The 13,935-nt window shown below is 34.4% G+C and overlaps 1 protein-coding gene across 7 annotated transcripts in view; it reads left to right on the top strand.

Moving 5' to 3' along the window:
- PAPOLA (poly(A) polymerase alpha) overlaps window positions 1–12,234 on the top strand; it is a 57,526-nt gene extending 45,292 nt beyond the window's left edge. For 2 of the 7 annotated variants that reach the window (XM_067726310.1, XM_067726294.1), the window contains exons 18-22: window positions 1,511–1,611; window positions 1,825–2,045; window positions 5,986–6,048; window positions 7,922–7,996; window positions 10,096–12,234. In XM_067726310.1, coding sequence (XP_067582411.1) covers window positions 1,511–1,611; window positions 1,825–2,045; window positions 5,986–6,048; window positions 7,922–7,996; window positions 10,096–10,191 — 556 coding nt within the window. In that variant the 3' untranslated portion in view covers window positions 10,192–12,234. The remainder of the gene's footprint in view (window positions 1–1,510; window positions 1,612–1,824; window positions 2,046–5,985; window positions 6,049–7,921; window positions 7,997–10,095) is intronic. The other 5 variants (XM_067726303.1, XM_067726326.1, XM_067726319.1 and 2 more) reach the window with 5 other exon arrangements.
- Window positions 12,235–13,935: the final 1,701 nt, after the last annotated feature.

The raw sequence follows: 13,935 nt of genomic DNA, 5'->3' as shown, positions 1-13,935 counted from the left end.
AAAAATTGGATTGTTAAAGTATAACCAATGGCAAAGATGAAGGTTGGGATGAATCTTTGGATTCGTATGAAATAGAACATGCCGAGGTGCAGTAGATGATGAATTTAGTTTTATTCTCTTGGACTTTGAATGTGTGATATGTTTTTAGACCAGTCATATGTAACCCGAAGACTTTAGGCATCAACGTGGCCCCTAAATCTTGTAGTTTTAAAACAATTCTTCATTTGTACAGCATTAGCTTCCAGGTTTTTATTTTTAATGGTTTCATCATCTTTTTTTTGAGTGAAGCAAAAATTTTAACAAGAATTTTGGGAGTTATATAAAAGCCTTTCTGTACTTTTGAGTTTGTGCACATGAATGTAAAATAGATGTGTATTTGCTCAACAAATACTGAGTATTTATTATGTACTAGCCGCTTTGCTATTTCAGGTTTTCTCCTGAATCTGTGGTTGTTCTCTGACCAGTTCTTCTTTTCTGTTTAATCGTTAGATATTTGTGCCTTTCGGGGCTCTCTCGTTAGTCCTTTATGCCTTCTTTGTATTATTGGGAGTGTGGCATCACCCACTCTCTTGACCTCATTTACTTCCATATACCAGTGAGCTCCAAAGCTCTGTGGAGCTTTGTGAATGTCATGTATGCACCAAAAATCTAAGTCCTCTAGCTTTGCCCACCTTTTCATGGCATCATCATTCAACAGTTGGGAGTTGAATAAGCTGTAGTTGAAGGAGACTGAATAACCACAGAGGACTTTTCGCTTTTTTCTTTCAGGAGATAATAAAAATGAGATTATTTAAACGCTAATGTATAGGATTTATTTGAGACAGAAAAGTTGAATGGATAGGACAGTGAAGGAGGGGTGATTTGAGTTTCCTGAGATGACAGGAGTGAGTGGGATCCAGAACATTGAAGGAGGGATTGGGTTTTGAGATCCTTTGTTGTTTATATGGGCCACTGGATGGGCTTTTAGGGTTTCATGAACCTTTACGTTTTGTATGCAGAAACTTATTTCTAATTCTCAGACCATTTTCTTCTTCACAGATTTTGATCGTATTTTCTTATACCCCAAATCATTTAAGTCAGTTACCCCAAGTCAAATAAGAACAGATTTTTTTTAGCTGTTCTGTCAAATACGTTAGTCACTAGCCACATGCGGCAGTTTAAACGTAATTAATATTAAATGAAATTAAACATTCCATTTCCCACTAGTTCTGTTTCAAGTGTAGAGTAGCTACATCTATATAGTGGCCACCGTATTGGGTAGTGTAGGTATATAGGTCATAGTTATAGGAAGTTCTGTTGACTAGCACTGCTTTAGAATGTTTCTGTGTTTTTGATTGTTGATTATATTTTATGAAATAAAGTTAGTTACTGATGTATATATATGTATGAGAAGTAAAACTAAAGAATCATTTACTTTAGAGAATAACTTCTGCACATACTACATTTTATTATTGAATTTTATACATCTCTCTTTGCTTTTTTCACTTTTTAATTTTTTCCCCATTTTTAGCAGAAACAGTCCTGCTCCAGCTGTAACAGCAGCATCTGTGACCAACATACAGGCTACTGAAGTTTCTGTGCCACAAGTAAATTCCAGTGAAAGCTCAGGGGGTAAGGAGATTGACAGATTTGAAAATACTTGCATTATATTTGGTTTTCGCCTTCATTTTGAAAGATGGCTTCGTTAGTTAAGTAGCTTGAATTCAGTTTTTTAATACCATTTTATTATTTACCTGTAAACTTATGAATAAAATAAAAAAGCTTTACTTGTAACTTGATGTTGATATGATTTAACTTTTATGTATTTATGTACTTACTACTTAGGTACATCGAGTGAAAGCATTCCTCAAACTGCCACACAACCAGCCATTTCGTCACCACCAAAGCCTACGGTCTCCAGAGTTGTTTCTTCAACACGTCTGGTAAACCCACCACCAAGACCTTCAGGAAATGCAGCAACAAAGACACCTAATCCTATAGTAGGAGTCAAGAGGACATCCTCACCTCATAAAGAGGAGAGTCCCAAGAAAACCAAAACAGAAGAGGTATCTATATGTTAGTTAGCCATGGGAATACCACCTTACCTGTTTTAAAATCCAGTGGAAGAAAACCTTTGTGAGCCCAAGTTGAGAGGCAGCATGGAGGAAAGCTTTTAGATTATTTTTAAGTAGTGCTTTAGTGCCAGAGTTCTTTTCACCCTTTTCTACTCTTTTCAGTGTCTAACTCTTTCATAAAGCTGTGTTTCTTGTTTAAATTTCTGTAGCATGTCTAGGCTGTAACACAACTTAGCATGGATTTACATCTCATCTTACTTTATTATTCTCTCATAACTGTATGTTTCATGTGTACCAATTCTTTGGTGGCCCCTTTGGACACAGTTTTCTGCTTCTTTGATCCAGGTGGAGTTTTGGAGCCTCTACACTGTACTTGATATTACGGGGTCACTGAATATGAGAGGTTCTCAGGGAATTCTTATTGAATGACTGACCATAAGCTGCGAAGTCAGATTAGTTTTGGTACCTTGAATGATTGTGTCCTCCAGCCCTTCAGGAAATTTTCTAACAATACTTCCACTTTTTATAGTGGCTGGTTTACCTTGTCAAAGTCTCAGATAGTTTTAGGAAAACCATTAAAAGTGTACACTGATTTTGATGTTTGTGTTAAAATAGAAGTAGCCTTATAACACACTTTCATTGTTCCCTGGAGTCACTCTCATTGTGTTTTTCTATTAATTAAACTTTCACCATTGTCCAAGAGATGATAGCCCAAAAAACACCAATTTTGTTGTGATTTTTGGTTGATAATTTTTTATTTAGGAATTTGTGCATTACATGAAGGTTTCTTTAGAATGGTAGAAAAAACTAGGTATCTTACGCAGTGTTTTGATTTTTAATAGTGAAAGATTATTGTCTTTATAAGTATTACTCCTAGCTTATTCTGAATCCTTTTGTTTTAGATTTTTGGAAACAGTCACTGTTAACTACACAGGAATAATTTAATGAATTTTGTCACTCTGATGATGCTAAATGCAAATGAAAAATGGGCATAGTATATCATATCTTACACCATGTATTCTGAAATACATTTGTCTCTGTAATTATCTCTTAAGGCAGTGATTTTCAACCTCAGTTGTACATCAGAATTAGTTTTTCAGGGTTTGTTGTTTTGTTTCTCTTTTGTTTTTTGTTTTTTGCGGTATGCGGGCCTCTCACTGTTGTGGCCTCTCCCGTTGCGGAGCACAGGCTCCGGACGCGCAGGCCCAGCGGCCGTGGCTTACGGGCCCAGCCGCTCCGCGGCATGTGGGATCTTCCCTGACCGGGGCACGAACCCGTGTCCCCTGCATTGGCAGGCGGACTCTCAACCACTGCGCCACCAGGGAAGCCCTTGTTTTTGTTTTATAAAATACAGATTTTAGGGCCTCCTCCAGATACACTGAATCAGACTCTCCAGGCCTAGTAATCTTTTATTAAAAGCCCCCATTCTACATGATTGTGTTGTACAGCAACCTAAGAATGTAGTTTTGGTGTAATGCCACTTTCTGTTTATTGATATTTGTTGGGAGTTGTCAGAGCATTTCAGAATTCACGTTTCTTTTTGCCTTAGTAAGGTATATGTAAGCATAACTCTAGATACCTGTCATTCTGTTTCCTTAATGTTAATGGCTTCATTCCTTACCCTGTGAGAGTTCCAAAATATATATCAGTACAATGCTTATAATTTCGTTAGCACTTACCTTGGTAGAAAACACTCATGTTCCATGTCTAGTTTAGAGAGGCAATAGGAATATAGGATTTTTTAACTTAGTACAGAAAAATTTAAATATACAGAAGAGAATCATTTCATGTACCCATGTACCCATCATGCAATTTCAGGTATAGTGAATTCAGCCACTATACCCTTAATTATTTTTCCTTTCCATTTTCCCTGTACTTGCATTATTTAGATGCAAAATCCAGACTTCAGTCATATCATTTCCTTAGTATTTTTAAAATCGTGTATCTAAAAGATAATAATTACAAAGAGAAAAGAATAAACAAAGTAAACCCACCTAAAAAAGTGAACAATTCATTAATATCAAATATCTAGTCAGGGCTCAAATGTCCCTGATTATGTCATTGCTTTTTTTTTTTAATAGTTTTTATTTGTTCAAATCTGTAAGTAAATTAAGATCCTTGATTCATGTTTCTTAAGTATCTTTAAAAATATAGGTTCATCACTCCCCGCCCCCTGCCCCCAGCAATCTTCTGTGCTATGTATTTTCTCACAGTTTGAGTCCTGCTTATGGCAGCTCCATGGAGTTGACTAACAAAAATAGCATTTTAAGATATGTAAGGGATCTTAGGACTTTAGGTTATCTCATAGACTAATCTCCTTTCCCAGAAGAACTGGAGGTTCAGTAGCTTTCCTGTTTACAAAGCTAATTAAAGTCAGAGCCAGGATTAGAACCCAGGCCTAAATCTCATGGTGCTAAAGTTGAAGAAGATTATTACAAATATTCTGATTTTGAAGGTCTCCTAGTGGGTCGTTCATTCTCCGTTAATGAGTATTTGGTATTAAAATTCTAGTAAACCAGAAAGAAACACTGGTCCTACTCAATTAATAATATACTAACATGTATACAGATAGGAGAGTTTCAGGTATTGTCAAGTACTTTAGTTCTACTTAATTTTTATCACATACTAAAGCTTTTCAAATACATATAGATGGTAGAAATGTAAAATAAAAATAGAAAAAAAGTTTGCCTTGTCACCTGAATTATATGGCTAAATGATGTTATATGTATGTATATATATATTTAAAGTTATGGAATATTTCAAACATGTACAGAATTGTAATGAACAAGTTATATTTACATCACTTAGCTTTAATGGTTAACAACTCAAGGCGAGTCTTCTTTCATCTGTAAATCTACTCCCTTTCCCATTGTTATGAAGCAAATCCCAGGCATGTCATTTCAACCATAAATATTTCAAAAACACATCTACAGTATATTATCACCATATATATTTGTGTGTGATATATATATCGGTACATATACTGATCGGTGTATGTATACACCGATCAGTATATGTACCAATATTAATAATGATTCCATAGTGTCACATATCCAGTCGGTATTGAAATTTGCCCAGTTGTAACTTATGTTAGTATTTTTTAAGTTTGTATGTTTGCAGGATACAAATAAAGTTCTTATGGGAATTGGTTGATATTGGTGTTAAATCTTTTCTACTCTGTAGGTTAGCCGTGGTTTCTATGTTTTGTTTTAAAGCCACATTTAAAATTAAATTTTAGTTCTACCTAGTAAAGAGAGCAGAGAAATTAGTGCCGAAATTGTTTTTCTTAAGAAAGTGATGTTTATTGCAAGTCACTGCAGGAATGGGAAAGTATAACCATTTTTGGTTTCCCTTTTTCCCTCTTTACCAAAAAAATATGTTGTTTGTTTTAAATAGCATTATAATAAATCAAAAAAATAAGACCTGAGGAGAACATTTTTCAGACCTCCTTCAGGATGTTAATAAGACATACTAAGCCAGGGGATTCTGTGGTTAAGTTTAGGAAAGTTAAAAGATTCTTTCTAGAACTTCTCAGAACCTTTTATGTGCTAATGTGTGTGAATCTCCCAGAAAGGGGGTGATAGTATTCCAAGTTCCTAAGTTGTTTGATTAAGGAACTCTTTTTTTTCTCTTCCTTACAAAAAATATTTTATGAACTTAGTGGTTTGGGGAATATACTTCAGGTGGTGATGATCAACAATAACAGTTTTCCTCGTGTTCTTTTTTAAAATTTTGGTAGAAACTGAAGCCAAATTGGTTAAAATGAAAAAAAAAAATTTAAGTGAACCAGTAACCTATTTTAAGGACATACTTGATCGATCTTACAGGTTAATTATTTTTATACTTTAAAAAATTTTATAAATTAAAGCATTGATTGGCAAATAATCTAAATTTTCATTTTAGAGAATAAAGCTTTTTTTTTTAAAAACAGGATGAAACAAGTGAAGATGCTAACTGTCTTGCTTTGAGTGGACATGATAAAACAGAAACAAAGGTATACTAATTTAGCCTTGGAATACATACACAATTAAGAGTACAGAGATGTGATAGAAATGTCTATAATATTGCACTGTATTTCGTTCTATAGGTTTTAGGTTTTCAGTATTGTTTTTAGAGAAGTGTTTGTCCCTTTTTAGTGTTAATTTGTAGCACTGAAATTTAATTCCTCAAGTGTATGAGGTCCTACTGGATGCGGGGTTATCTGGTGGATACCAAATGGAATAGAGTGGTGAGTGAGATGTTCCTGTTTTCAATGGAACTTATATTTAAGTAGAGAAGATAAGGGGTAGAAGTGGTTAATTACGTTATCAGAGAAAAAGTAATTGAGGATGGTGGGGATGGTGAGAGGCAAGACTGCAGAATTAGTAAAGGCTTCATAGAAGGAAGACATAGGATTTGGGGTAGTCCTTGAAGGATACAGAGGATTTGGGGTAGGACAGGATGAGAAGTTCGTCTCACTATTGGGGTAAGAGTGTGGTATGTTTAGAGAACCAGTTTTTGGCACACAGTTCTGGCTAGAAGCTGTGGCGCAAGGGGCTTGAATCAAGGTAAATGGGGTAGGAAAGATTGGTTTAGCCAACGTATTAGACTTTGAACGTCATTTTTTCAGAAACTGAAATGCACTGAAGACTTCTAACTTTTTTGTCCTTGTTGTAGAAAAACTGGAAATCTTCCTCCTTTCCCCAAATTATCCTGATTTCCATGATAGATATTTTAGCAAGTATTCTTTTGGTGTCTTTATAGATTTTGTGTGTGCATATATATACCAGTGCGTTTTGCTTTCAAATCTTTATTCACTCTGTAAACCAAGAAAAATTGTTCATGCTATTGAATAATCGACAAATAATTACTAATAGCTGCATGGAATGCTGTCTTAAGGCTGTTGCCATATTTTATTCAACCAGTTCCCTATTGTTAGCAGTTGTTTCTGTTAAAAAAGGAAGCTGCCCTTTTCTACTGTAATGTTGGCTGTAGCTAAATACCTGCCGTCCATTTATGTTTATCTATTGGGAGAAATTAATGAAAGAGGAATTACTGGGACAGATGGATGCTTTTAAAACTGACTATGTATTGCTAAGCTGTGCTTCAGAGAGACTGCAGTCTTCCATTTCTAGCACACTCTTTACCCTTTTCAATTTCATAGGAGAAATTTGGTATTTCATTGTATTATTATTATATAGTTTTATAGAAATTCAAATTTTTGTATGTTTATTTTCATTTGTGTGTGTGTGTATATGTATTATTTTTGGGCACTGCTTTAAAAAAGGTTAGAGCAGTGGAATGACAACAGTTCACCCTGTATTTTCTGATGATTCTTAGAGTAGAATGAGTGCATTGGTTATTGAGAAGGGCAAGAGAAACCAAAAGGAAGGAGGAATGTTTTAGAGACATTTTCTACTTTTAATTAAAGGCCTGGGAGCCGTTTTTGTGCTTCTGGGTAGTTTTATTTAATAATACTGAATGAGTTTTATTTTTTCCACATAGCTAAAGCTGAGCTTGGGTTTATATTCTGTTAATTATTGTCTGGGCAACGTTTTATAATATGCATGTACGTGTCTTTAATTAGTGCTTGTTTACAATGTCCAAGTTGGAGTTGGTTGGAAAAGTCATGAGATATTTTGACCATGCCTTATAAGGTTTAAGTAGGCAGATAGACATTTATGTGTATCTGAAATGGTTAAGTAACCTACAAGGCTTTTTTTGATGATTAACCCTTTGATGATGATAGATGATTTTGTAATGTAGTCATATCTTTCTCTTGATCCCTCCTGTCTTCCAATTTGTCTTTTTTATTAGCCACCAAACCCAGTTATGTTCTTTTATCCTTTTTTAAGTCTCTTTCCTCCCCCGTCCTCTTTGTCTCACAGGAACAACTTGATACAGAGACAAGTACAACTCAATCAGAAACCATTCAGACAGCGGCTTCCCTGTTGGCCTCTCAGGTACTAAGTGCAAAAAGCAAGGAGAATTTTATAAATGTTGTTAAGATTAGTGTTGTATAATGAATTAAAATGAGCAGATCCAGAAGTTGAATAAAGTTATCTTTGTGAAAGTAATTGCCAGCCTGCAGATGTATTTATTGTATTCAGAGGTAGAGCACTGGATATGATGGAACCGTTCTTCCGCACTGTCAGGATGCTAACTCCTCCCCTTACGTGCTGTTTGATATTGCAGATCATTTAAATTGTCACTGCACAATGTGTAGTCTTCACGGAGAGGTTTTGTTCGTAGGTCAGAGAGTGAAATTTAAGTCAGAACTTAAAACCATTCTTCATGGATTTTTAAAAAAATACCTTTTAATTTTCAAAATGTGCTTCTGCCTCACTTTTCACCTCCGATTTTCAATTATTAATTTAGTGTAATCCATAGTTCTTTAAAATTATTTTTTCATTTGTCCTAGAAATTCTACTTGTGACAGTCCCTTGCATACAGTAGGCACCTGGACTCTTTTCATTGATTTGTGAACCTTCATTTTGTTTGTGAAATAATTGTTTTCTTCTTGAATCCTTTCAAATTAAATACACTCCAAAGTCTAGGTCAAACTCTGACATAAAGGAAATATTTTCTTTAAGTAGACATTAGACTGGTTACAAAATAACTGAGATGACAACTGCCGCCCAGTGATGCTGCTGAACTGATGATACAGTGATACTGTGCTGCTTTGTGGTTCAGAGTTATTTTAATGTGATCATTTTACAACATGGTTTTGCTGGCTGTTAACATTCATAGTCCCTAGTGATATAAATATTATAACTACTTTCTGAAATGTCTTTTATTTTCATAGCCTTTACCAAATAAAAATTTTGTGGGGTGGAGTAACTCCCAACAACATTAGGAAGTGTTGTGCTTGATACTGATACATGGACAAACTTGTTTGTCAAACTTAAGTTCTGTGGTTATAATTGCATGCCTTTTGGTTTGCCACATTAATCTCTAGGGAACTGTTTTCATAGTTTGTCTTATTGACTTCATCACTATCATGATTCGTACCCGTGGGTGTTTGCCTTTTAGATATTTTTATAAGGAATTAGAATTTTCTTTCTAATGAAAAGATCCCTAGAGCCATTGAGAGAAAAATCACCCAGTTATATAATATAAAAGGAATGATTATATTGATTTAAAAAGTTTTTAAAAAATACATCCCTATATTTGGTGATATAAGGGTCATATTTATTTCTGGGGAGGTGATTATAATATTGTGACTGTGTCTAACAGTGAATCCTTGTTTTGAGATAAACTTGAAATATTTACAGATGAAATGATAGGATCTCTGGGATTTGCTTCAGAATAATCTGGGAGTGAAGGTGTGAGGACTGTGGATTGGCTTTGATTTGACAGTTGATGAAGTTGGATAATGAATACATAGATGTTCGTTATATAATGCTCTTATTTTTGTGTATGTTTGGAATTTTCCATAATAAAACACTTAAAAACGCCATCTCTATGTTTTTGGATGTTAAAGAAGGCTTTGTGATTTAATTGTTTTTAACATAATAAAACCTCCCTAAACTTTGAATAATCAAATTATTGCTCAGTTGTGTAGATTTAATTTTTAATTTACAGGGTCAGAAAATAATACATTCCCTACTGTTAACTGCTACTGCTGCTCCTGTGTGTAAGGTGAACTTTAAGTATTCTCCCACATGGGGGTGCTCCGATGCCAGTTAATATTACAGCTGTTAGTGTTATTACAAGTAAACGTAACTTAACATGAACTTAATAAGTATATTATAGGTGGTTGTTGGAGGAGTGTGTTTATTAAAGCTGTATTTGAAATTAGTTTTTGTATATTGCTAAAATATTACTAAAATATTGCTACTTACTTGAAAATTTCTACAAGTGTTAGAACAAACAATTTCATAGTAATAGGCATGTTTATTTACACTCCATTTTGAAAACATTTTGGAGTGTTTTTCTTTAAATTTTTAATAGTTATGTTAAGGTCCTATCTATTTCTTAGGAAGTAAAGCAGTGGGAAGTAAATCTCATTGTTAAGTTATAGTACTTTGAACAATGTTGTGTTCTTTGCTTTTATTCTCAGAAAACATCCAGTACAGACCTTTCTGATATCCCTGCTCTCCCTGCAAATCCTATTCCTGTTATCAAGAATTCAATAAAACTGAGATTGAATCGGTAAAAACAACCTCAGGGGTCCATAAACAATATCTGCCAACTCAACCTGTTGTCTTCAAATGCTAAGAAAGGAGAATGGAGGGTACAAGACTAGACACGACTGAAAATGGATTTAGGTTTTTTTTGTGACCTCCCTTACTGGGCTAATCAGCACTTGATCGGAAGTCCAGGTTAGTATGTGAAGCCAGGAGTACTATTATTATTGTGTTAGCAACAGTTACATTAACTATTTCAAAAAATTACTGCCTTTAAAAAAAAAAAAAACCTCAAGCTATATTTGTATTCATAATTGACATCTGGACTGGGTTTATGTTTGCTGCATTGTTTGGAAAATTTGCAATACAAACTGGCATAAGAATTCCTTATTGTGATGATGCACTTTTATGTATTTTTTTTTATTAGAAAGTAGAACTAATTTTAGATTTTCAGCTTGATGGATTTTCACTTTTTCCTGAAGAATTTCCTTTACCATTAGTCTTCAAATTGGATGCCACTGTGCAGTGGTGTACTGTTATACTTCAGAGAAAGGATAAGAGTACATCTATGAGGTAGCTGTAACCTTTAAAAATGAAATGTCGACTCTAGGGTATATATTTGACATTGAAAGAATAATTAGGAGATACTTCGTTTTGATGGGGGTCATGATTAAGAAATGCTATATTGGTTTTATTTATAGAATTGTTTAGAGTGCATACAAATCAGCGATCAGCCAACGAATATTTTTCTTTGAGCTTGTTAAAGCTCCGTATTCTTTTGCCTTCAGTATCTTGTCTTTGAAACAAAGGTTTCGCTCCCTCCCCATTCTTTTTCTTTTCCCCTTTCTGCTTGTATGCATAAGGTAGGACTTCTTTCATAAAAAACAAAATGCCAGTATTTTCTTAAGCCATGGTGTGAAACCAGTGACCCTGTGGCCACATGGCACAGAACACTAAATTTTGGTCCCATGGCTGAAATTTTAGGGTGACTAAAAATAATGCCTGTGAAACATGATATCTATCTTGGACGGCCATTTGATCTCTAAATATGAGGAATTTTGTACACTCCACAGAACTCCTGACCATAGTAAAGTTGATTTTCAATTTTAAACACGTGGGCAAAAAGGCATTTTCTCCAAGAATTTTAAACAAATTTTTATTTTTAAATGGTTGACCAAAATTTGTCAGTAAATTTTACATGTAGAAACATTTAAAAATCATTTCTAGCAAGCACTTGACATCTAGTCAGCTCTCTACTCCTTTTTTCGTTTTGTTTTATCCTATCAATAAATAATTCCACATAATTAAGCAGCAGAGCATTCATCTTTACAGGATATGAGGGATGCCAGATGTTGATAAGCTTAGTTATTCTTTCTTAATCTGGACAAAGCAAACCTAACAGATTTTTCTGATGAGCATGTTTTATGAATCCTCCATTGTGCTCCATTCTATCACACGTGCATTTTTCATGTTAAACTGCAATTACTTAAACTCTTCCCCTATCCTTCTAAATTAATTTTCCGAAGTTGGAGTGTAGTCTTTTCCCCCTTAGGCTATGCATTAATTGAGGCTTTCTTTTCACCATACTTTGTAATGTCTAGTATACAGTATTTCTACTTCCCACATCTTTGCTCTGCACAGTCACCTTGCCCTTCCTCCTACCACCTAAGAAGAAAAGATGGTCAGACTAACAGGTGAAGTCTACAAGGTGTCTGTGTGTTCTGTGTAGCTTCAGAGTTAGATTGAAATTGCCAGGCACAGATTTAGTCTTGTCATTTTGTTTACACATTGGGGAAAAAGAATTCAGTTTATTAAATGTTTCATGTAACTGAACCCAAGTTTTGCCAAGCTGGGAACTTGGACCTTTTCTGTGTAGTGACTTTTTAATTCTAGTTTTCATAACTTGGAGATCAGACTGTTGCTTTCGCATGATGTACGTAGTGTCTCATGACTGGAGTTTGCTTTGTTTTATAGTATCTGTACTCCTTGTATTTTTCAAGAGCTATTTTGTAAACAGATGATGTATTTCTCCATTGAAAACACAATAAAAAAAAAAAAACAGCACAATCCCACAGTTGGCTGGTTTCTTTTGACTATTTTTGGTTTTTTCAGTGATATTATTATTTCTACTTGTAAGTTATAGCTCTAAGTGAAGATTTGCGAAAGAGTTTACTTTGGTTACATTTAGAAAAGATCTATATCTGGTTAATTGTGCCGTTAGCAGCAGCCTAGTGTTAATTGATATCTCACATAATCAGGTATTTGTTTTTCATATAATTGATCATTAGGGAGGAAAACATGAATGTAGTACTTAATAATTAACTTTTAACTGACCCACTCTTCAAAATATTTATTCTGTTTATATAGACACTGTATCTTTTCTTTGTATTTATTCCATGCATGTAGACAGTGTACTGTTGATATGCTTCCTTTTCAGAGCTGGTGGTTTTCAAAGCAGTTGGTGCTTTATCTCCAATGTCAGCAGGTGGCACTGTTGTTTTTCAGTGAATTTAGGATCCTCTGTTTCTCATTTTACTAAACGCAAATCAGATTCTACATTTCTTAAACCCTTAAATGGTCAACATACTTAACTGTGGGTTAGCAGGGTTAGGAATGAACTGCTCTGTATGCATGTGATGGCCAGCTTTTGAGTATGGTTATCTTAAATGCTTTGAATGGAGGGATGGACCTCCTTATGTTAGGTTATTTCAAGGGACATGCAATTGTGCATATTTTCATTCCTGAAATTCCAAATTCTAATACCTTTAGTATATGTAAAAATATATGACAGCAATGCAGAATAACCTTTTATTAAAATAACACTTAACTTTTGGGACTATTCAGTAAGAGGGAAAATATTGTAAAAATTACCCTCGATGCCATTGTTAACACCTACAGGATAGAGCTTGCCATACTTCCTCTACTTTGACAGACACCTAAACATGGGGATGAATATCACAGCTTTCTGAGTTCTATCACCCACATAGACTTTTGGCATTTCATGGTTCTTGCTGAATTAGTAAAATGATAATTGAAAGTTGTGTTTTGTGGCTTTGGGTATATTCTGGAATAAAGTTTGTATTTTTCTAATTAACACCTCTTTTTTTCTCCACACAGAAAATGTTTTAGAGCTCTGCGTAGTATTAATTCTGGCTGCACTCAAGGTGGCGATAAATGATCAGCAGCTCCAAATAGTAATTGATATATGAAAGGATAAATCATTAACACACACAAACTCGTAGACCAAGCCCTGAAAATATTAACTGTTAGTGCACTTCAGTGCATTCAAACAAAAAGATAAACTGTTTACCTAAAATGGCATTGAACAATCCTTCGGTTATACTTTTGCCTATTTTAATTCTAATAAAAGAATAGTACAAGGAAAGTTAGTTACCTTTTAGCCTGAATTGTATGTTTTGCTTTTTTAAAAAAATTCTCCACTCTGTTTCTTTTCTGTTAGCTTTTCTTCAAACCAAACTCACAAATGGATGCTGTCTCAGTGCAGACCTGAACTTGGCAAGTGAAATACTAAGCGTGTTCTATAATAAACATGACCTTCAGTCATATAGAGAGAAGTGGTCTGTTTAATTCTGTGTGATATGTTTCTCATTTGTAGAATCAGTTTATTCATCCTTTCTCCGTACTCATCAGTTTAAAAATTCTTGTGACATTTTATATAGCTTTATTGGCGCCAAGAAAGATGGCATCAATATTTCTGAGCCATGTATTTTGGAAGTGATCGTATGTACTTAATTCTAGAAGTGATTTCATAT

This window comes from Pseudorca crassidens, chromosome 1, assembly GCF_039906515.1.
Source record: "Pseudorca crassidens isolate mPseCra1 chromosome 1, mPseCra1.hap1, whole genome shotgun sequence".
NCBI classification, from domain to species: Eukaryota; Metazoa; Chordata; class Mammalia; order Artiodactyla; family Delphinidae; genus Pseudorca; species Pseudorca crassidens.
Note: the sequence above shows the minus strand (reverse complement) of the source record. Positions and strands in the feature narration are given on the sequence as shown.